This window comes from Nymphaea colorata, chromosome 3 (assembly GCF_008831285.2).
Source record: "Nymphaea colorata isolate Beijing-Zhang1983 chromosome 3, ASM883128v2, whole genome shotgun sequence".
NCBI classification, from domain to species: Eukaryota; Viridiplantae; Streptophyta; class Magnoliopsida; order Nymphaeales; family Nymphaeaceae; genus Nymphaea; species Nymphaea colorata.
Window position 1 is genome coordinate 12,054,961 of NC_045140.1, and position 24,789 is coordinate 12,079,749.

Here is a 24,789-nt window from a genome sequence, read left to right on the forward strand (position 1 = left end):
GGCAGACCCCCTCCTGTTTTTTTTGTTTTTTAAATATATAAATATTTTTAATATAAATGACAGGTATCTACAAGTCCGCCATTTGTAAAACTATATTAATAAGCTTCCGCCGGACTTTCATTTTTATTTTTGTTTTTGTGAGGCTCCTGTAAAATTTATAAAAGTTTAAGTAAATTGAACTTATTTTTTCCCGATTTTTAAAGAGGCCATATTGGCCCCCGAACAATGCACTGTCAACCTCCCCATACGATGCAATATCATCATACTATTGATAACACTGTTTTTGACGACATTTAGAAGAAAAAAAAAATCAAGTTACAATTTTACGAAAATTAGAGGAAGCCGAGCCAAGCCAAGCCGGCGAGCCGAAAGAGAAGACCGTTGGGACAACGGGCGAAGTTTGCTTTACGAGAAAATGGAGGTCCCTTTCCCCGTTACGGAGAAAGAGTAAATGCCATTTAACCCGATTTTGGCGTCCCCACGTTGGCGCCGACAGAATTTCCCGTTGGGCCGACTCCCCGTTCTCTCTCCCTACGGTGTTGTCGGTGGAGAGACTTTTCATACTTTTCAAATCTGGAACTCCCAAGATCTCGATTTCTAGATTCCCCCCCTTCAGTTCATGGGTGGGCCCGTTCTCCCTAGGGTATGTGGGTCCCCGTTTGCAGTAGATGACACTTCTTTAGAGTGGTTCGGTGGGTCCCATCTGCCGACACGAAACTGCCCGAAACCGGTGATATTGACGGATCGGGTTTGCCCGGTTACTGATCCGGAGACCTGGACCCGGATGCGCCGGTGTGGGGAAGAGAACCAAAATTGGTTAGTAACTGAGTTCGATTCTGGTTTCGGATTTTATTTCAAATCGTTAGAACGCATTATCTGATTGCGGTGGATTTGGATCTTGTTGTGGTGTGGTTAGTAAGCAACAGCTTTTGTCCATCTGAAGTGGCATCAAAGCTAAGTATAACCAATGCAGTTAGCCTAGGTTTGGTTTAATTTAGCTTCATATATACAATTAAAATTTATATGTAAACAAGAAAAACCATCATGATGTTTCAATATAGGTTTGGATCCAGGTTGGAATCTATCTAGATTGGAAACAAATGGCAATAAAACATTTCCATACCAATATGGCTTTAAGAAATTATGAGAACTATGTAGAGTGATCTATGGATCATTCGATTAATTTGAGTGAATATGGTTCACAAAATATCACGTTCTAAGTTGAACATGTATCCCAACCTATATATTCATGAATAACTACTGGATAATACCAAGGTAGATCCATCAAGTTCTGGATCTGAGTTTCTTGAAAAAAAGAAAAGCATTATTAAGACCGAACAAGTAAAACTTATTGAGTTTAAAAAGAAGTAACATAATGATAATGTAGCAATGATAAATGTTAATGACAAACCCCCAACAATTATTTCATAATCCATAAATAGAAAGCTTTATTATGAATGGAGGCTGTACCGCACGCACCTTCAAACTTTTGAATTTGAATTCAGAAACTTAAATAAGAATGACCCAAAACTGAAGTAGAAAGTGTCAAACTAATTGAATGCGGGACTAAACTGGGTCAAATCAGTGTGGATCCCAAAAAAAAAAAAAAAAACCCATCTAGGAGTGAATTCTGTTCAGTCGGTATCCCATCCACTTAGGCAACGTTTGATAGCCTCCGATCTCATATCAGTGGTTAAATAAATCCATGTTTATATCAACATATAATGGATCTGAGATCCGTAAATTAAAATCGACTGTTTGCTTAAGCGGTGGATTTTGCATAGGACAGATCTCAGATCCGAGGTGAAACAAACATGCCCGAAAGCTCGGGCCCATACAATCAAGAGAGGGATTGCAGACCATACCTAACTAGTTAGGGAAAATGATTGACCGTGGCATTAAATGAAAATGGACAGGCCATGCAGAAGCAGAACTTTCGGAAGAGGACCAACCTAAATAAGAGGGTGGGCACGACTGGTTCAACCAACAATGTGGGCACAAGATCTCTGCTTTAGGTGGGTCTCTCCGCAGCTTTGAATCTTCCATTGAACCATGGATTTTGGATCCGATTTCGGCACAAAAAAAAAAAAAAAAAAAAAAAAACTTCTTTAGCAGGTTACATGGTATTTCCATATTTTATGTAAAATAATAACAATATTTTTCGGAATTTAAATTTTTTAAAAACTGGAAATGTTTTTTTTTTTTTTTTTTGTCCAAAAATCTGAAGAAGGGCCCCTAATCTAGTTGGTCCAAGTTGTTGTTCTTATATGCCAAAGGGCAAGCCGCTCATAAAAAAAAGGTTCAGATCCTTGAAAGATGGTCACTGGAGTGAATCTATGTTGTTTTGTTTAATTCCGATACCAAATTAATCAGATCATCTTGTTTTGCTTTCTGTTTGTTTGGCTGATTGGCCTTCGCATTTGTTGATCTTTTTTCTTTCTTTCTAATGAAAGGTAAGGACTAGAGGGGAGCTATTTCCCAGCAGCATTGCATCGGAAATTAATCAGATCAGGAAAAACAAAAAATCTGATTCGGACTTTTGTTAGTAGTTTTGGATCCAAATATTAAGTAATTAAACCTACTGGATCAAAACCGATTTTGGACCTACTGGATCAAAACCGATTTTCACATTGGAGCTTTCGTTCACATATAAAATTCACTTTGTCCAACAAATGTTACAAATTAACAGTTTTCATTTTCTCGGCTGAAGCCCGTCAGATAGTGATTTATATCGAACTAAATAATCCGAGTAAAAATTTAAAAAGAAAAAGTCTAGCACGTATATTGGCATATTATCAAGATATTCATTGTTTGTTTAAACAATGGTGGATCATACAAAACAAGTATATAAAATCACCTTGGGTTTTTTTAGGAGAAACTGTCTCGACATAAAACCCTCAAGACGATACATTTATGCTTCTAAGGCTTTGGTTTGCTTCAGGAGTAAGGTATGATATACTTTTCAACTAAGGTATCGTGCTTACCATCATTTGCAGCTAGAAAGTGCAATGTACTCTTGAAACAAGATGGAAAATTGCATCCATACATAGGGATATCAATGGATCAAATTGGGATTAGATGCCCCATCGAGATGAAAAGGACAAATTTAACATCTGATTAAGAAATCAAAAATTTGTATTTAACTTCTTAAAAATATTCAATCAGAATTTAATTTTAAATAAATATCTTATGTCCAATGTCCCCGAAAGTCAGTTGTTAGTATATAATAATGCGATTTGAATTTGGTTGTGTATTTAAAAGTAGGATTCAGATTCTATTATAAGTTTAAAAGTCAGTCTCAAATGTAGTTGGATTTGGATTTTGTGTGGACTTTTCTTCATTACATCTAAATCTGATTTGAATATGTGAAGTAAAAGGCAATTGCATCCAATCTGATCCATCGAAAAAAAAAAAAAAAAAAGACGTCCTTATGGATGAAGTAAATAGTCATCCAATTCGAATCTAATCCATCGACATCCCCTGTGCGTGCATGCAAAGTAGCTATCAAATTAGAAGACTCACAGCCAACCAAGGCTGCAATGATTTGTATCAACTTGCCTGGCCTCGGACAGGGCCATGTGTCACAAAAGTGGTGGACCTACCCCGTAAAACTCGGCGCATACATCGAGTCGGCCCCCCCACTTGCCACCCCATTCCGTTCTATGGGGAAAAGTACTAGATCAACTTTGCTAGGTGAACTTTACTGGAACATGTCTTGGGAGCACCTTAGTCCATAAGCATGCACTTGAAAACAACCAAATTCTAACACCATACAAAGCACCAAGCTTTCAGACCACATGCATGTTTAGGTGGGCAAGAAGATGTCAAGCACTTGGTGGATGCAACCAAAGAAATGCATCTGAAATTACAAAAACGCCCTTAAAAATAAAGGAGGAAATATCTCCTTGATTAGTAAGATAAAACCGGAAAATTAGCAAAAAACTTGTTTTTCTACTTTGTCCTCTGGGGAGGCAAACGTGGTGCGCGCCGAGGGCATCTAACAGACTACAAACCGTGGCCCGAGCATGTCTTCTCCACCAATGGCAGTAGAGGTTACCTGCACAAGAAATTATGCGTACAAGTGTGTAATGACCAAAATGCTCCCCGAAATGTTTAAAAAGAGAGGTTTTGAAAAAAGTTAAAAATTTAAAATGTATTTTTTTTTTACAAAAAAATTCTAAAATACTTCAACTCTCTTTCTTTTTTTTCATGGTTTTTGTGTGCACACCCCTGCGCAGATAATTCTGTCTGGTAAATGGAGCGCCACACCACAAAGTAAGTAAGTATGTATTGTGAGACCCACAAAGTGGGCAATGTCTTGAAAGAAGACGAAGAGAAGTACTACTCCAAATGCGATTATTAGAGTCTCTCTTTGCTTTTAATGCGGAAGATGTGTAAGAAGCGGGAGTCGCTAGAGATCAGAGCGCCGACGCCAGCCTTTGAGTGGGTCACCCAAATCCGGCATGCATTATGTAAGCCACGTTGAGGACTGGCCTGAGTAATGAAGGTGGAAGGTGAAATTGTGTTGCATGATTTAGGAGCGTCTCATATTCACAAACATCACTGACAAGCATAGCTGGCAGCGTTTGCCGCCGACTAGTGTCGGTGCGTGCGGCCGCCTTTATCCCGTAGCTTTTTATCTTTAGGGCATGTAAATAATTACTTCAAAATCACGTGATCTAGGTTCGACAGAATGACAGACTTGACACTTGATCCTACGTCTTCTTAAGTTGGATTTGAGTGGACCTCAGTCTAGTTATATGTGCCACGAGATTGAGATCACTTTTCTCCAAGGTCAATCGAAAAACTTATTAACTATATATTTAGTTATCCCTGAAAAAAAAAAAAAAATCCAACTCCACCACTACTCCTTTCATCACATCACAGAATGTTACGGTCCCTTTCATCCAGGAATGTTATGGTGGAGACTTCAGATCCATCTAAAAGCAAGAATGGGTGGTTTTGTTGCACATGTGTTTGTAGACGGAATCGGTGGCTAGAGTCTTACTTTTCAAGAAATTTGGAATGAGTGTTGAACTAATAACTTAAAAATAAAAATATCTTAAAAATATTCTAATAGTAGTTAATTGTTTGCAAGTTACAGTTTTGAATTCGATTGGGATAGACCCATTCAAAAATATCTTTAAAATATTCGAGACTAGCACACATTCACACATACAAAAAGTGCACGACTAATTTTTTCTTTTCTTTCTTTTTCTTTTTCTTTTTTTGTTTAAATTATCGCCAAAGCTTTAAAAGTAAACTTGAAAGCTTCTACTTGAAGTGCAATTGCTTGAGCTTTGGCAGTTCAGGAAGATTCATGATCATATCCTCTAATAACTGCTGGAAACGCAGATTAGGGCCATGATTGAAGGGTGCAGTACCATTCCAGATAGATGGGTCCTATTCAAAAAGTATTCTGAAAGAACTAGTGTGGACGATCACTTCTCTTCAGTGGATGCACGTCAGCAACTCTTGCTTTATAGTAAGCAGGATGGATGCGACAATGACGGGTAAATATTGCCTGTTTGTTAGCCTAATAGCAGATGCGACAACTTTTCATTTTTTTCAGTTTTTTAATGCCAAACAGATTTTTTATTTTTTATTTTTTATTTGTTCAAAATCTACTTATCTTTTGATGTTTGTGTTATTAGTTTCTCACTTATTTTATTTTTTATCTATTTTTAGTTTTTAAAATTTTTTAAAAATTTACTGTATTTTTTTGGTTTTTTTCAAGCTCACCGTATTATACCCAAGAAAAACCTCGCCATTTAAAACTCCGAGTCATTATTTATTACAATGGTTTGAACAAAGAAATCATCTGACCTTTTACAACACCTTGTCCTATGTATTGCATTGGGTAGTTTATTTATCTCACTCGCCTAATGCAGATACATAATAGTTGTGATTAGACAAAGTTCAAGATAGTTGGAGCAACTATATATATGTGTGTGTGTGGTCAATTGAAGTCGTCCAACCATCCAGAGCTCTGTCCAATCAAGACCATCCAATGCAATGTATTAGGTGGATGTGATTCAATAGACTACTTGGTATTTACTTTGGGGGATGGGGATGGTGAAGGGTCCAGAAACCAAATATAAATACATAAATTATATAAATATATATATTATATGTACACATTTATTTGTTTACACTTCAAATAGTATTTGCAAACCATGGTTTAGTGGAAGTGGACATGGATGGTATACAATTGTTGACATCATGAACATGGTGTCAACTTGTCCTACAACAGAGTTTCATAACTTCATGTGCCAGCCCACAGTGCAACCAATCCTAAGTTGATAAGGTGCTATTTTTTTTGTTAAATTGATGCTGATATGAGTTTTTGCAGAGTGTGACATGATTCTCTATAAGATGCCACTTATAGCAAATTAAAACCTATATACACAAATGAAAACATAAAGTGTTTATACAAAGATCACAACTCAAAATTTGGCAAACAACAACATCAATGGACCAAAAAATATATGTTACTTACCTAAAACAAGCAGTTTTGTATTTTTCCCATTAACCAATATGTAACACAATCAATTGTGTCTTTGTATACTTTCCATTAAAAAATGTTACATAGTCATTCATTTACATAATAAAATATAAATGAAACTACATCAGTCATTATTGAAACTAAAGAATGACTCAAATAGAGATTAACATAAAAAAGACAGAATACAATACTTCACTTATTTCAGCTATGCTCTACAAGTTTTCATTTAATAAAAATTATCAATAACATCATCCAAATTCAAACATTAAAGCAATTTCTTTTTCAATATACAAAAGTAGACAATTTGTAAAGAATTCATGTTCTATTTTATTATGCACTCGTCTTTTAATAAGTTTCATAGAAGATAATGTTCTTTCTACGGTTGCAAAGGGGAGCTGAAGTGTTAAAATGTGACATATCAGCTTGTATACCCAAAGATATCATTTCTTTTTCTACTATGCATCATTGTTTAATATGAAACTATACTCAAATTTTGAAAACTTGAATGATTAGGGATATCGTGCTTATAATGTCTGAATTGATATCTTAAATTGATATCTTAAGGACAAAAGAAAAGTCTTCAGGATAAACTTCTCTTCAAGAATGTATGCATCTTTTTCATGAAATGATATACATCTATCTAGAGTTGAATGTCGAGATCGGATGAAATAATTCCATATAATTCTTATTAAATTTACTATTTAATTCTATTATTGAGAATGAGTGGCTCAATAAAAATATCTATATGATAATAATGTGTCGAAAATGTGATCATTTTACAAAATATTTAGTGTACAATAATGATATCATGTACCCTCCGTGGTATAATGATGGGAGGGAGGGAGGGGTTGGGGAGAGAAAAAAAAATTAAAAAATAAGAAAAATGAAAACATGAGAGCAACAAGGTCGTCTCATCAAATGATCGAACGGCTCTCATTGATGGTCCATTTGACAAATATATGATAGAGTCATGATTCAGTCTCTCTCTTTCTCCATATATCCTTATTAATTATTACATTCACCGCCGATCGACCGAGTTGCCCCCTTGGACGAGCCTGCTTGAATTTGTAAGCGTTTACTTCACCTATCCGTAGCGCACCTAAAAGTTACTATGCAAACAGTGGTCCTATTGAATCCCATGCTTCGAAGTAAAAGCTTATAAACGTAAAGCTTATCATTCAACATAATTCATTTACTATTTTAATTTATTTTCATTAAATTCCTTGTGCTACCGTCTTTAATTTGTTTCATGAACTCTTATTATTCCTTCCTGCAGCCTTGTGCACCAAATTGCCGGTCCGTTGATTGGTTGTGAATTGGTTAAAAATGTTAAAAAATAAAAATAAATAAATAACAGTTAAATAAAAGCTCAAAATATATTTAAAAGTTATTGAAACATGACAGGTGGTACCCCAGAATTAGCTTTGAAATTCCATTTGAATAGATCGATCAAGCCGATTCGGGATGACTCTCGTAGCACAAGTTATTAACGACCGATTTAGATAGTTGGTAGGCGGCTAGTCGCTGTTTCAAATGATATGGACACCAATCAACTACTCTACTCTTTCAGATGTATAGTAAATTGGGGTTAAATGTATTTACTTAACCAGATATCAAATTTTTGAACGAAGCCAAACTATTTAATAATATTAATTCCATCAACCATTAAAAGTGGCACATGGGATGTTTTGAAGGAAAAAAAAAAAAAAAAAACTTTGTCTAAGGTTCTTCTGTTTCATAGAAATGCGTAACCAGTTCAATTTTTTTCTTTCAATAAAAAGAAAAATATGTTGTTCCAGTACCTGGGGCCATGTTCCACGTTCATTTTGGACAAAAGTGGATCTATTAATGCATGATTAATCTTATATGACAAATTATAAATAGCTTTTACGTAATTTAATCTCGATGGTTGTTTATCTCGATTATGTTGGAAGTCTTTTAAACATTTGTTTCCTTACTTACATTTTCCCTTTTATTTTCTGAAAAATGTATCGTGGCATTCTTTGAGTCAATTCAGCATCCATGAAACGGGCAACCTAGCCAATTCTATTCAATCTCCAATCTAATTATATTGATTAGGGAGTCTTCTTTGGAAAAATGGTTTTTGTGAAAACCTGCTTTTGTAAAACATATTCTTTTAATAAGCATATAAAAAATGGTTTATATCTTTGATGGGCATGACAAAACCACGTTTTGAATGAATACAGGGGAGGAGGAAGGGATAGTTTTTTTCACTCTTATAAGAAAATAGCATTTCTCAGAAAATCAGGTTTTTTGATAACACCATTTTCAGTCTACCCAAACATGTTAAAAGTGGAGTTTTGAAGGCAAAATGGTGTTTTGTATCACCAAAACTCTTTACATGAGCGTTTATATAAGCGAGTAAAGAAATTCCCAACCCTTGAAAGGAAAGATAAAAGCGAAGAAGCAAAGAAGTATAGAGGGTGTCATCCTTTCTCTTCACAGACATAAAAAAAAAAAACATATTGAGCGGATGTGTCTGAGCCCGGGCTCGAACCGGGGACCTCTAGTGTGTGAGACTAGCGTGATAACCAACTACACCACCCAGACGGTCGTTGATAGAGAGTTCCAAACGCCTTATAAAACTTGGCTTTGAATCAAATCGGTCAGAGTGAAATTGGTAGTGAATCAGCAAAAGTATTATTCTGTGAAAACAATGAGAAAACATATAAAATATTAAGAATGTTCTTAAAAATAATAAGAAAATGGCATGCCGCCCTCTTGTGTTGGCTACCAAGTCAAATCGGTTTGTTATTGGTCCGATTCATGAAGTCGCTTTTATGCCACTGGACTTTACCTCTTAACGAGGTGTGTCGACAGGCTGACTGAAGTATATAAGATGTCTCATTAGAAAAAAATCATGCTTGTTTGGGGTGCAAATAGACATGTATATCTAAGGATCCTTTTTTGATCGACTGGATTCAGATCTTGGATCCAACTGATTAAAGTGCTGGCAAATAACTGAGTTACTTCTTATTACTTGAGTTTATTGGGGTTGGCAGCTATGGTATACCTGTCGTTACCCTCCTTAGAAAGTGGATGATATGAAACTAAAGGGAGGGAGCGATTGATAAGAACATTGCATTTTAACGCGTATTACAAGAACATAAGGTGATTATAAATATTGTTATCAGATCCCAGAAACAATTTTTGAACATAACCATGCAAGTTCTTTAGAGTAATAATAAATTATATGATGTTCTTGGTACATGTGCTTTAAGAATATGTATTTCAAAAATACGATGTTTTTTTTTTTACCAAACACCTATACGTCCAGATTGGCTTATATAAATATAAATATACGGATATATTAATAAGAATTTATTTACAAATTAATTTAAAGTTTTATCTTAGTTTTTCAAGGCTGATTGGATGTGCATTAGTTTTCTCATTGCAGTGGAAGTTTTCACTTTTAGGTGTTTGTAAACTTGCGCAAAGAAAATGTAAATAGAGTTACAATATCTACTTGTATGAAGAAGTCTATAATAAATAGTGTAGTTTGTAGTCCAGACTTGTTGTAATTGGATATTATCGAGGTTGTCACACCACGAAAAGTTTGCATGGTCATCGTTACAAAGAATTCTCAGTTAGTTGTGAACTTTGGGAACGAATGGTTTCGCTTCTCACTCACCACCATGGAAAAGTTTCTTACTTTCAAGAACCAGGCCTGGCACTTGGACCTGTGTTTTCATGGGAAACTTGTTTCTTGGGAAAGTTCCCTGCTCAGGTACCAGGCATTGGGAGTTGGTCCCACTGCATGGTGGGGAAACTTGTCATTTAATAGGAAAGTCCACTGCTCATGTACCTGCCGGCCTTGGGAGTAGGTACTATGGCTCCTGGGAAACTTCTTTCTTAGGAAATTGAATTCCCTGTTCAAGCACTAGACATTGGGAGTTGGTCCCACCGATTCCTGGGAAACTTGTTTCAAAGGAAAGTTCCCTAACCTGCCCCAATACATTGGAACTCATTTCGTGTTCTCATTGTCTGCTGCACAAATAAGTTTGATAACCCAATTTCAACCATCCATCCATGTTTTGCTTCTGCCATTATTTAGAACGAGAGTCTTGATAAATACATACAACTTTCATGAATCACAGGTTGGCTTTCAATATTTTTTTCTTTTCCGAATCCTTCTTCTCGTTTCCCGTTTTCCAATCTAAGCAAAAGCGGTTCTTTTCCCATGAAAATAAAAATTGTTTGCGATTTTTTCCCCATTTTATTCTAAGGAGAATCTACACCTGGTAATTATACGGAGAATCCAAGCTCTTCAATTGGCAAACAATTAAAGGGGATTTGGTAAAATAACATTATATTCTTGGAATGCATGTTCCTAAAACAAAGTTTACAAAAACACTACGTTCTTATATCCCAAGAAATATGGGGTAATTGTCGATGTCATTTTTGTGTCTAATAATCAAATAGGTTTTTAAAGAACGAAATATGGTGTTTCTGAAAAGTGTATTCTAAGAATAAATATTTAGAAACATAATGTTCTACTAGGGTAAAGTCTTCCTGGATTTACAAATTGGTCGGATCTGATTTGAGAGTTTTATCATTTTGTATTATACTGGAGCAGACCTCTAATGTACCTAAGCGCCCCGCCGCAGATTTGATCCAAACTTGCCTTGTGTCCTTTGAACCTATGAATATGATTTGGTGGTGGAGATGGATACGGGTACCCTCATCTCTTGTCTCATATTTTTAAGGCGGTATTCATTTAAACCCAAACTTGTGCATTGTTTTACAGTAAAATCAAAGTGCACATACATGGATAGGTGATGATTTCTCTTAATCAAACTTTTCATTGCCTTTTTCGCAATAATAATGTTGGTTCTATCTTAAAAATTTCTATGTTGCAATTTATTAAAAATTGCTCATATAAACCAGATTTCAGCGACTTATCAAGGAATAGCAGCATATGGAACCTACTGGAAAAAATAGCAGTATGTGACCAAAGGGTATGAGGGGATGAGTCTCCAATACATGCTCACAGAGGCTAAGCTAAGACTGTCAAGTTGCTTGTTACTGAATATATCATATAATCCCCTGACAGGGCAATTCCTGCAGAGAACTTTGGTTTCCGGTCACTAGGAAAATTTTTCCTTGCCACAACGACTTGTCTGGTTATTTTGACAACTATAATATGAGTGATTCATTTCCCTTTAAAAATATGAAACTTGGAACAGGATGTTTGGAAGCCTACCCAGAAAACCATTAATTGTTGCCTCTTAATTCTGGTTAAAAATAATCAAGCAGAGAGAATTATCCCCCTTGTGTACATTATTTTGAGAACTATAAAAAAGAAGTTGGACTATGCTCGTGCTGTTGATTTTCTCTTCCACATTCATGAAGCCCCTTGTTAAAGATCTGCATCCATTTGAATAATTAATTGAGTAAAATATGTGAGGGAGTATGGTTGAACTGGGAAGCTGCCAAAAAAGACAGAAGTTTATTCCTTTGCTGCTGGATACATTTACTGGAAGAAGGCCTACTAATTCACTTTTGAGAAAGCAGTTAATTATGATTCAGTAACGAGCTTCTTTTCTGTTGCAGGCAGCCATCTCCCCAATGTCAATGGCTATGATGGTAGTTCTGGAGGAGTCCAATGTGTGATTCAACTGCAGGCTTCAACGACTTGCAGCAACCATGGCATGGAGGCAGGATTAAATTGATCCATGGTGTCTTTGAAAAACATGGGATGGAGTTGCCAGATTGAAGAAGATGCAATCCAATCTGGACACCGCACTGTATGAATAGAAGACCTTGATTACCCGTGTGCTCCTAATTTCAGTGATTTGAAATTGAATCACTAGAGTTTGTAGTTCGCATCAAGAATTTTCAGTGGAGCAGTCTTCCTTTTTTTTTTTTTCTGAATTTTTTCTTTTCATCTTGTTGACTGGAACAAATTTAGCCCATGTTCGATGGCTGCTAAAGCGAGAAACCCCTGGCGCATTTTGGCTCCCCAAGTTGACCTGGTTTTTAGAATCAAAACTAGTTTTGATGTCGAAACCAGAACTTTCACATACTTTTCAACCCAATGTTTTAAAACCCGGTGACTCGGACTCGAATAGTTCGTTTTTGACTTGTGATTCAGTGGTTCAACTCAGTGACTCCGGCTGGGCTTTGTTAACTATTATTTTTAAAAGAAAAACAGTATATAATATAACCCGTCATTTACATAGAAAAAAAATTATAAAATGACTTGAATACATGTATAATTCATACCATCAAGTAATAGCTAAGTTATATTATCTCTTTTGATAATAAGAAATTGATAACAAGATTTATAATTGCATTTTTCAGAGAAAACTATGTGGCAAGAATCAATATATCAACAAAAAACAAGTCAATAAAAACCAAACACAAAGATTAACACGTTCAACATTTACAGCTATACAATGGTTAACAAATTCGACTTGTATGTTAATATCATATAAAACTAAAATCCAAAGCAAAGAGTCCGATGTCCTAAAACTTGAAATAAATACACCGTTTTATTTGTAATATATTAAATTAATAAATGAACAATAATTCTAAATTCTTATATTTCAATAAGTTAGAATATTGATGTCAAAGTATAAGTAATTAATAAACAAATGACCTTGTTAATTACAAAATTCAAAAATTTATCACTGGACTACACTGAGCCAAACGACTTTCAGCCGAGTCAAACCAGTTTTGGTCAAGTTAGGCCAAGTCATGCCAAGTTTTGTCAAAAACTGAGTCCCCTTAGTGGGTTAGAGGGCCAAGTCAAACCGAGTTTGACTGGGCGAGTTTTTAAAAACGGTTTAAACCATCCAAACGGTACATTCAACTGTGTGAAAACCACAATGCTTCATGCCAAAGGCCTTTATAAATATGAAAAGATTGCAGGGAGAGATAATGAAGCTTCCAAGAAGCATTATGAACCTGGCCTCGGGCTTCACATAAATTCTCTTCATTGAGAACTAGGAGTGGCAGAGAGATAAGGAATCTGCAATGAGAAAAACCTAATTCTGATATAAAAACTGTAGTTCCACCTAGCAAAACAATAATGTACTTTTATTAAGAAACTTAATTTTTTACTTGTAACTCAAGTTCAATCTCTGTTCGGTATGAAACTCATTAACCATGATTAGTAAATTGGACCTCTCCTTCTTCATACAAAAGATCGACCCTGTGGCGTTGGATTAAGCCCACCTATGGAGTTCCTTTTTTTAGGAAATAGGGAATGAGATTCAGGGACGCGTTGTGAAGGGAAAGAAAGAACCCGAAACCTGCAAAGCCTTTTTTTGAAAACAGAAAGCATGAAAGATTCCTCGTAACTATGGCTTCAAAGAGTGATTTCCAGGAGGCATTTACCATGATTAGCAGGGAATTGTTTTTGTTTAATGTTAAGATTTACTCCCATTATGGATAAATCGTTGGCGCGTTCGAGTTTATCGCCTAATTCGCTGGAGCTCATCGCCTTATCGCATAATGTAGAGAACGCGACAGGCAAGATTTCACCGTGATTTTTGGAAAGGATTGGATTGAGATTGGGATACGGTGAGCTGGTGATCAATCTTAGAAAATAAGGAAAGGGATTATCGTGTAAAGAAGTTGTAATTTTCAACATGTATATATTCCCAAAAATTCTTGAAATGCGAATTAACGTGTTCTCTTCTCTTCTCGTTTTTCTGCTTCTCAATTCATTCTTCTCTGAAATATCACATTTAAGGTCGATATTTTGCACTAAATCAGGTCCTTCCCAAATCACTGTTGGCTGCAATAATGATGTCCCTGTCACTTTCATTGTATCAGATAAATTAATTCATTACCCATCTACTCGGACAAAAAGAGAAAAGCCAGATGCAAAATGTCTATGAAGAAGAAGAGTTGAGCATCCTCAGAGACTGAGGCAGGTTTAAAATGATACTAGCACATCAAAACAGAGAATCTCCTATAAAATTAAAATCACAGATCAAGAATCAAGGGCGGAGTCCAACATAGAGTTCAATAACATAAAAATAAACACCCTCTGTCATAGCCAAAAAAAGGCCAAAAGGAAAGAGAAAAAAGCTATGAAATGCATAAGGATCAGATGTATGCTCACACATCATGTGATCCTAACAAACTCCTTCACTACAAGAAGGAAACTACTACTACCTAAACATAACACAGCTTTTTCTACATACAAGGGTGTACTTTCATCTAAAACTACAGAACAGAAGTGGAGGGATGAAGGAAAGAATCATCTAATAAACCAAGCTCTGCTGCATGCAGTGAACCTCTATACAGCGGACCTCACACCATATCCATTTGTTCCATTTGCACCATGGTGTGATTTTTCTGAGTTTCTTGATCTCCTCCTCAGGACTACAATCCATGTGATGATCTCTAGGACAACGGCAATGGCAGCCAACGCAATAAGGATCCCAATGTATGTGTGTTTCCACTTGTTTTCGGCTGAAAGAATTTTCAACCCTTTAAAGATGTTGATGATGCTCAAGATGATAATTGTGTAACCAACAGAATGGTGGTAGAAGTTCCAGTAGATGCGGTACTTGTGATCCTTCTTGGGTCTTAGGAACAAAGCAAAAACCTGCATAAAAGCGTAGACAAAGCCTTAAGCGCCAACAGGCATGCATGTGGAATAATCTTAATTGTTACGTTGCAGAACTGCTTCCACAAGATGATGTAAACAACCTATAATAGCTACCTGAAGTGTGCCAAGACAGAAGAGGGTGATGCCAATGTTCCTGTGAACAGTCTGCTGGACGCCCGGAGATTCACTCCCGAGTTTCATGCCGGTTCCCCAACCGGCAACGCCGAGAATGTATGCCGAGGCTTGGCATGTCACATGGAGGTAAAACCATGCCGGATCGGCAGAAGGGAACATTCTCATGTACCTCGCAATTATGATGCCAATGGGCATCAGGATGCCCCAGCTGACTGCGTTCAGAACACCATGGACCTGATCACCAATCAAGCTTTCATTAGACCTCCATATCAATACCGTCCAAGTACACAACATTCATATACAGGAAAAGCGTAGAGCAGAAGATAACATATATTTGCAGTCATGGGCAAAATGATACCGGTGCATCTCAGACAATTAAAGAGCACCCTGTTCAGAAATGTCTGCATTTGACACCATGGTCTTGATAGGCATATTTGATATAATACAAGCAACCACTATCACTGCCTCTCGAGAAGATTTACAGGGAGGTTGCTTATGCAGAGAGGAAAGTAGAAGACAATCGTTTTAAGACAGGGATGAACACTAGGCAGAATAAAACAGAACTGTCGCGTTGTTTTCTGGAAAGGGAAAAGCCAATCAAATAAGGAACTTTTCTGTTGCTTGAAGGTACTTCAGGAGTACCGGCGTCGGAACCGTGTCTGTGGCAAGAATTGTATGACAGAGACAGTAATTGTTCATGCTTTTCCAATGGGAGAATGAACATGGGAGAATTTGAGATGGGCCAGAAAAGGGGAAGAAGCAGCAACCACCATCTTCCTAACTTGACACAATTAACTGAAGTCTGACAAGGTAAAGAACATGGGAGAATTTGGGCTGGGCCAGAAAAAGGTGAAGCAGCAAACACCATCTCCTTAACTTGACAGAATCAAACTGAAGCCTCACAAAAAAGGTGTGAGGCACCAATGACACATAGTCTGAACGCACTGTAACTAGAGGAATGAACTTGAATCTGAACTTCGCAACAACACTGAATAAATTAATTTTGAGAATGAAGAAATAAGAGGGCATGAAAAGTGTTCCACTCCTGATAATGTTGTAATTCGATGAAACCAATCAGTTCTCCGAAGATCAAACTCAACGATTGAAAGCTAATTACATCAACTACCAACAGCGAACTAAGGAGCAAAAAAAATTAAACCGAACTGAAAATCGTTTGCCAAAGAAACTTACATTTTTTCTCCGGGTCTTGGAATCCACGCCGCCGGTCGACGTGCTCTGACCGGAGAGGACATCCAGGGTCCTCATCGACTGAATGTTCGGACCGGTGGTAGAATGCATGGCGAGAGTCCCACCAGACATAGGACCATTCTGCCACACCTGATTCAGGGTAGAGCTGTTGCTCGGGAGGGTCAAGGTTGCAAAAAGGATGATATCGTTGCCGGAGGACTCGCCGGCGAGGTTGGAGACAGTGAAGCTCAGGCTCTCGTTCTTCATGGAGGGTTGGTAGCTGTTGACGTTGGTGGTTATGACGTTGACCTTGCCGGAGTCGATGTAGCCCACGATGGCCTGCGAGCCGGACATGCGCTTGCCGGTGGGATTGATGGCCCAGGCGACCCAGCCGCCGGCGACAGAAGGAGTAGCCCTGTAGGCGATGTCGATGGTACCATTGGAAGGGAAGTATGTCCAGTGGAGGAAGGCGTTGAGGACAGGGAGGTCGACGCAGGCCCTAAAGACCCTGTTGGCGAAATTCTGCGAATTGCAGGTCGACTGTGCAGAGGAGGCGCAGATGAGGCTGCCCAAAACGCAGAGTAGGAGCAGCGACCTGTAAGTGGCCGAGCGAGCCATTCTCGATGATGGGTGTCTTGTTTCTCCCTCGGAAGATGGAGACCTCTGCTGCTTCTCTCTCTCTCTCTCTCTCTCTGAGGTGAAAGAAAGGAAAGTGGAGAACAAAAGAGAGGGGGTGGTGATCTCCTGGTTGAGAGGAAGGTGCTTTATAGGCGGACGACTCTTGGTCAGGTAGTTGACTGGTCTCTCTCTCCCCTTCGAAGATCTGTCTTTCTTGTGAGGAAGGGACGAAGAAGGTGATGGTTGTAACAATCCGCAGGAGCAGACACGCTTTCTCTAATCGCTTGAAACGGTCTCCCTCGATTCCAATTAGGTGGAAAATAAGTGTAGCCTTTACTCTTTAGTAAAGCTAAGAGTGAGGATGGGAAATAAAAGTTTTACAGGAACCAAACTACCGTATCTGGACTCTGGAGCTCTAACGCCATTTCCGTGATGACATCCAAAACCATACTTGGGAGTTTAAATTATTCATAACTTCACTTTTAATTAAATCAGTATCACAGAAATCATTTTGAATTGGAACATTGAAATAGGTGGCAGATCAACTTCACTCTTTTTTTTTTTTTTTTTTTTGTGCTCCTGATTCTTATAACGTGTTCTTGCAACTTGAAAAAGATTTTCCGATCAGAAAGGTTTTCTAAATCGTCATCGTCATGGATTAAAACTACTTTAGAAAGGATTAATTTTGGAAGAGTAAGAACAAGATTACCGAATTAGAGGAGGGGGGCAAAGAAAAGAGAATCAGTCAAGCTGGAGGCGCCGGATTTCCGTTACGTGAGGTGTGTAAGCTTGGAAATTTGGGGGCTCTACCGAAGACTTCACCTGCCCTCCATCTACTTTTTTCAGCCCACTTGTCGGAGAAGAATGTCACGAGACTTTTTTTTTCGCTTGCGACAAAGCCAATGAGGTAGGCCGCGCAAATTTTGTGGTGTGTGAATGGGAAAAAAGCCTACGGTCTCCAGACTGACTATTTGTGGTACTTCTGTTTCTCTACCATTCAAACACGGTCTCTACTGTTATTAAATTTGTGACAAGGAAATTTTGAATAAGTTAACGCAATACAGAACGGGAAAAAAAGGAAAAATTGCGTAAGCTGGTAGAGAAGAGTTCTCAAAGAAAGGGGGTCAAGCCATCTGATACGACTGCTTGTATTAACGCATTTATGTGGAAGCAGATTTTGACATCTTATTTGTCTCCGCCAGCACTTAATTAAAAAAGTAAAAGCATGTTTGATTCTCTTCCCGAAACATGTGGACAGCAAATGCCGTGCCCGGCAAAGAAAATCTTTGTTAGAGAGAGAGAGCGGAATTATATTTTTCAAAATTTTTACACGAACCAAATTAAAATGATTGAAAATTATAACCAACCATTTTTCTTAATAAGTTAGTGTTTGTTTACTTCGGACGTAAGATCCGCGGTAATACGAGATCACTGAGGAACTCAAACCAACGCGGACACCCTACCACAAAAAAGAAGAAGAAGAAAAAAAAACACAACCTCATATATGATGTTTTGTCCATATATTAAAGGTTTGGAATCTTCTTTTTCTACAGATTGTCAGATATGGTGTGTAGAAACTGGGGTCTTATCAATATACACTTAGTTGAGTTGAGCGAGCAAGCTTCTTGGAATAGTATATTTATCACAAACTGGGGTCCTACATGAGAATAGTGGAAGCTAAGGCTCCTCCATTCTTCTTCTTGTCTTTAAGTTTGAGAGTAAGAGAATGACCCTTTAGGAAATCAGAAATCAAAGCTAAGAGTGGTCAATAGCCCAACCAGCTACATCAAACAGCTTGGAAAAAGCATAAAAGCCAAATAAATTTTATAGATTTGAATTTCAAATAAATTTTTGTTTGTACCAATGATAGGAAAAAAAGAAACCAAAAATAACAAAATTTATTAGGGATAAAAACAACAAACATCAACAATAATCGAAAAGAAAAATCATATTTTTACAGATTGAGGGACGCTATGCAGTATGTTTTTAGTAAAAGTTCAGTTGCTTGATCTTTTTTTTTTTTGTTTTAATAATCAGTTAATGATCAAAGTGGTTTTCCACCAAATTTGAGGCACTTTCAAGAAATGTGAATGGAAGAGATTGGCACAAGTGGTAGACATGCTTTTGGTGAGCCCCCTAGTTGTTGATCAATAATTTTGGCTTTTACAAAAGGCCTTCCCTTAGTCTCCAAGAAGGTTCTATTCCATCTCTTTGGGAGTGGGTGGAACCAAGGGGAGGCTGGTGGCAGAGGCCATGGCTCATCTTAAACTTTTGAAAAAAAAAGATGTTATAGTTTTCAAATATTTTAATTTGATTCAGGTAAAAGTTCTTAAAAAATCGAGTTAATCGCCTTGAAAATTTTTCAAAAAGCCTTTTAAAAAGTTTACAAAGAGTTCCCCCTATACACCAAACTTGTATATACGATAGAATTCCAGGCTGTCAATTTAAAAAAAAAAATATGGTAGAAATTAATTTGCAAATATAGAATCATAGATGCCAAATTTTTTAAAATCAAGTAATTCCCCTTTCAAAGAGAAATGAAGGGGATAGAAAAAAGATGGAAACAAATAAATCTCCCTAAATAAAACTTATTGTTTTCTTATAAGGAAATTTGAAACTCTTAGAAAAACTTAATTTTTATATTTGTAACTTAATCTGATGTTTTTGAAATTGACACCCCCAAATGATAGCTACCCATTCTTTTCCATATTATTTTTAAAATAAAAAATTAGAGAAAATAACAAAATCCAAATTCAATTAGGTTTGGCTAGCAGCTCAAGAAAGTAGTACTTAGTCCCAGGCCCCTCGCCTCGCCTGGTCTTGGACTATGTCAGCCTTACGTCAACCATGCGTCACCACTCGTGACGTCTGCGTTCGGTAATCAGTTTTTAAGGCGGTGGCCGGCCATCAACCACCATTTTTAAATTATTTTTATTAAAATCAACAAATATTTGAAATATGTAACAAATAAAAAAAAATACTTAACATGATAATGATAAGATTGTTAGTTGCAGCTGATAAAACGCCAATATAATAATATTCGACACCGATATTGACAGATTGCCCCTATCCTTTTCCTAAATCTTGCGAAGGAAAATGACTTTATTTGGAAAAAGGCTCTAACAAAAATAAGAAACAAAAACATTTGGTAGTCCTCCGACGGTAAATATATTATAAAATATTATATTTAATTTTATTGGATACAAACAAAGTTGAATCCAGAACTTGTGTCGGGGATCCTTGTGGTATAGTTTTTTCAAACAAATTGAACTTTTTAAAAAAATTAAAGCTTGACCATGAATTGATAGGTAACCCAACCACTCCCACGCATCCCTATTAGTCCGTCGCCAGGCTAACACTAGCTATCATCTTTATCTCATATTTTAATAAATTATTATTTAAAGATAATTTTTGTAGTTTTAGTTAAAAAATAACTTTATCCCGATTGAATACGATTGGTACAGCTTCCTCGCGTGGCCATTCAATTCATGAGGTCGTTCATGACATGGACAAAGGATGCCACGTGTTAGCTTCTAACTTTTTTTCAAATATGTTTAAATTTTTTGTGTTTTTTTTACTTTTATGAATATTTATATTAAAGCTAGTTATTAATATATTTTTTTTTTTTTACGATTCAAAACCTGGTTCAACTGGCCTTCCGTTGGAAAACTGATTTTCACAGCACCCGCATGTGGTAGTAGTTTCTGAAAGAAGGTGAAAGGTGGGAAGCGTGACAGAATTTTATATCTTTTAGGCTTATAACACATGTAATTCAATGAAAAGAAAATTAAAATATTTTAATGTGTTTAACCCTTTTAAGCAGGTGGTTGAGGCGTTTGACAAACGGGTAAATACCAAAAAAGTTTCAACTGCGTATTAAATGTCTCTTTATCTTATAATTTAAAAGAAAAGTTACTTTACCCAGCTTTTCTTGGGCCGCCTAAAAAGACAAAAATGTTTTTTGACTTTGGTTGTGGAGTTTTATTCTGCAAACGAGCAAGAGACAAAATGTCTCGGTGCAAAATATACTCACATACCTCTCTCTCTCTCTCTCTCTCTCTCTCTCTCTCTCTCTCTATATATATATATATATATATACACACCCACCATACAAGTATATTTGATTGTAATAGCGTAGGCCATTAAATGTATAGAATTTAACTTAAAAACAATGGAAATATAGTTATATTTAACTAAGATTTTGTGCCTTCTTGGAGGAGTATTCAAATTTTTTTGAAAATATAACTAGGTGTTTATTTTTTTAACTTAATTTTCATCTATGAAGTTCTTCAAATTAATGGTCTAGACAATCCCCTTTTAAGTTTGGTATATTAAGGGTTAGCAACCAATAGACTTTGAAGTGATCTAAATCCATGACATGGATCTTACAAGTCCATCATTTGACCACTTTATTTATATGGATTACCAATGTCAAAAATTCATTTAGATGAAAAAACATAAGATAGCAGCTATGTTCCATTCCAGATTGGATTATTTCAGCTGTTTTGCTAGTAAGTGTGGCTTAGGAAGAGTGTGATCAAATTTGAATTGGGAAACTTTCTTAGGCTAGACCTGGGCATCGAGCCCAGTATTCCTATTCGATCCAATAACTTTAAATATTAATTTTATTTATTAATAATATATATTTTATTATTAAAAAAATATTTTATATTTAAAAATAAATTTTATTATAACCAGTTGAACTCGGGTTTCGAGCATGGAGCACAAGTTCAAATTTCAGACATCTAAACCTTACTCGGGCCGGGTCGGATGCCCATAGTTAAGGCTTTCCTTTTGTTTATAGTTTTAAAAGAAAAATCACCTCGTGCCAAATTTTCTAATAAAAGTATTACTTTTTATGAAAACTGTCAAGTAAAAAATCTCAAGTCCACTCTGGTTAACCTAAAAAACAGAAAACATTGACCATAATTTTTCCTGGACCTTGACACCTTCTATAGAAGGTTTAGCTTTCCATATAAAAACTGCAAAAAAAAAAAAAAAAAATTCTTCTAAATTACAAGTAAAAGGTGGGTTTTGACAAAAATATCTATATATCTATCTATGTAACATGTGTTAATTTTTTCTCCTTATTTTTTGCAAATAGTTATTTGAAATAATCTTGTTAAGTTTTAATTAACTGCAAAAAAAAAAAAAAAATTCTTCTAAATTACAAGTAAAAGGTGGGTTTTGACAAAAATATCTATATATCTATCTATGTAACATGTGTTAATTTTTTCTCCTTATTTTTTGCAAATAGTTATTTGAAATAATCTTGTTAAGTTTTAATTAAAGAGACCCATCTTCAAAATCCTGTCAAAACTCAAACGCCATGCAATCCTGTATCAAACTCTCTCATTACAAGAAGGAAACTGACCACTGTCCAAACATAACACAACTGTTTCTACATACAAGGCTATAATTTCATCTAAAACTACAATCCAAAAAAGCGAAGGAATGAAAGAAAGAATCATCATGCTGAATAAAATAAAACAAGCTCTGCAGCGGGCACACTGAATCGAATCAATCCATCTCTATACAGAAGGAGTCGCACCATATCCATTTGTTCCATTTGCACCGTGGTGCGACTTCTCCGAGCTTCTTGATCTCCTCCTCAGCACTACAATCCACGTGAAGGTCTCTAAGACAACAACAATGGCGCCCAAAGCAATAAGGATCCCGATGTATGCGTGTTTCCATTTCTTCTCTGGTTTAAGAATGTCGAACCCTTTAAAGACATTAATAATGCTCAAGATGATGGCTGCGTAACCAACAGAATGGTGGTAGACGTTCCAGTAGATGCGGTACTTGTGATCCTTCTGGGGTCTCAGAAACAGAGCAAAAACCTGCAACAATAAAGGATATGAGAACAGACTCTTGAGCGCCATTAAATAGGAATGCGAACCAATTTAACAAGATGCAATCGCTACCTGAAGTGTTCCGAGACAGAAGAGAGTGATGCCAATGTTCCTGTGAAAAGTCTGCTGGATGCCCGGAGATTCACTTCCGAGTTTCATGCCAGTTCCCCACCCAGCAACGCCGACAACGTACGCGGAGAATTGGCACGTCACATGGAGGTAAAACCATGCCGGATCCGCAGACTTGAACACTCTCATGTACCTCGCGATTATGACGCCGGTGGGCATCAGGATACCCCAACTCACTGCGTTCAGAATTCCATGCACCTGATCACCAATCAAGCTTTCATTAGAAAGTAGTTGTATGACAGACAAAGTAATTGTTCATGCTTTTCCGGTGGGCCGGAGAATGAACATGGGAGGATTTGGCCTCATAACTGAAGTCTCACATAATCTGAATGAAATCTAACAAGAAGCATGAAATTGAATGAAACGAACATTGCAACAACTCTGAATACGTTAAGTTTTGAGAATGATGCAAAAACAGAGCCCAGAAATGTTATTCCCCCAGTAAGGGAAAGCTTACGTTTTTTCTCCGGGTCTTGGAATCCCCGCCGCCGGTGGACGTGCTCTGACCGGAGAGGAGATCCAGGGTCCTCATCGACTGAACGTTCGCACCGGTGGTAGAATGTGGGGAGTGAGTCGTACCAGACATGGGACCGCTCTGCCACACCTGATTCAGGGTAGAACTGTTGCTCGGCAGGCTCAAGGTCGCAAAAAGAATGATGTCGTTGCCGGAGGACTCGCCGGCGAGGTTGGAGACGGTGAAGCTCAGGCTCCCGTTCTGCATGGAGGGTGTGTAGCTGTTGACGCTGGTGGTTATGACGTTGACGGTGCCGGAGACGAGGTAGCCCACGATGGCCTGTGAGCCGAGCATGCGCGTGCCGGTGGGATTGATGGCCCAGGCGACCCAGCCGCCGGCGACAGAAGGGGTGGCCCTGTAGGCGATGTCGACGGTACCATTGGAAGGGAAGTATGTCCAGTGGAGGAAGGCGTTGAGGACAGGGAGGTCGACGCAGGTCTGAAAGTTCTTGTTGGCAAAATTCTGCGACCTGCAGGTCTGTGCAGAGGAGGCGCAAATGAGGCTACCCACAATGCAGAGTAGGAGCAGCGACCTGTAAGTGGCCGAGTGTGCCATTCCCGATGATGGGTACCCCGTTTCTCTCTCGGAAGATGAAGGTCTCTGCTGCCTCTCTTTCCCTACCTCTCTCAGAGCTAGCTGAGAAAAAGAAAAGTGAAGAACAAAAGAGAGAGGCGGTGGTGATCTCCTGGTCGGGAGGAAGGTGCTTTATAGGCGGACGACTCTTGGCCAGGCAGTTGACTGGTCTCTCTCTCCCTTTAGTAGATTTATCTTTATCTTTCTTTACAGGGACGGATCAAGGCGGCGATGGCTGAACAATCCACAGGAGTAGACACGGTTTCTTTCTCGGATTTAATTTAATTAGTTGAAATGGTCTTCCTTGATTCCAATTATGTGGGAAATAAGCGTAATAAGAGTGAGGTTGGAACTAGAGAGCTCGCTTAATTTCAAGTTTCTAATTAAACGCCATTTCCTTTGTTAATTGGAGCCACGTTTTGCCCGCAAAAGCTCCGAACTTTTTGGCCGGAATGATGGTGACAACTGAACTTGAACGAGCTCAGGGTCGAAACTGAATCAATCTAAGACCAAACTTTGGAGTTCAAATTATTCATGAAATCTGTTTGAATTGAATATTGAAATCGAATCCGTGGCAAATCAATTTCATTTTTTTGGGTATTCGATTCATGGGCTGCCGCGCCTACTCGTCCAAAGGGACCTTCTAAATTCAAGAAGTTTCCGAACAATCGGCTTTCTTGTCAAG

At 37.5% G+C, this 24,789-nt stretch overlaps 2 protein-coding genes and 1 non-coding gene across 3 annotated transcripts; all 3 read right to left on the reverse strand.

Moving 5' to 3' along the window:
- Positions 1 to 9,002: 9,002 nt before the first annotated feature.
- TRNAV-CAC (transfer RNA valine (anticodon CAC)) lies at positions 9,003 to 9,076 on the reverse strand. Its single transcript has one exon. It is a non-coding gene; the product is annotated as a tRNA-Val (tRNA).
- Positions 9,077 to 14,423: 5,347 nt separating this feature from the next.
- LOC116251290 (cytochrome b561 and DOMON domain-containing protein At4g17280-like) lies at positions 14,424 to 17,263 on the reverse strand. Its single transcript, XM_031625458.2, has 3 exons — positions 16,419 to 17,263; positions 15,207 to 15,461; positions 14,424 to 15,089 (listed from the first exon to the last, which is right to left on the reverse strand). Exons 1-3 carry the CDS (start codon positions 17,031 to 17,033, stop codon positions 14,778 to 14,780), a joined length of 1,182 nt encoding a protein of 393 aa, XP_031481318.1. The 5' UTR covers positions 17,034 to 17,263; the 3' UTR covers positions 14,424 to 14,777.
- Positions 17,264 to 22,349: 5,086 nt separating this feature from the next.
- On the reverse strand, positions 22,350 to 24,286 carry LOC116250956 (cytochrome b561 and DOMON domain-containing protein At5g47530-like). The gene is made up of 3 exons (XM_031624969.2): positions 23,475 to 24,286; positions 22,961 to 23,215; positions 22,350 to 22,876 (listed from the first exon to the last, which is right to left on the reverse strand). The coding sequence occupies exons 1-3, from the start codon at positions 24,084 to 24,086 to the stop codon at positions 22,565 to 22,567; spliced, it is 1,179 nt and encodes a 392-aa protein (XP_031480829.1). The 5' UTR covers positions 24,087 to 24,286; the 3' UTR covers positions 22,350 to 22,564.
- Between the last annotated feature and the right edge of the window lie 503 nt (positions 24,287 to 24,789).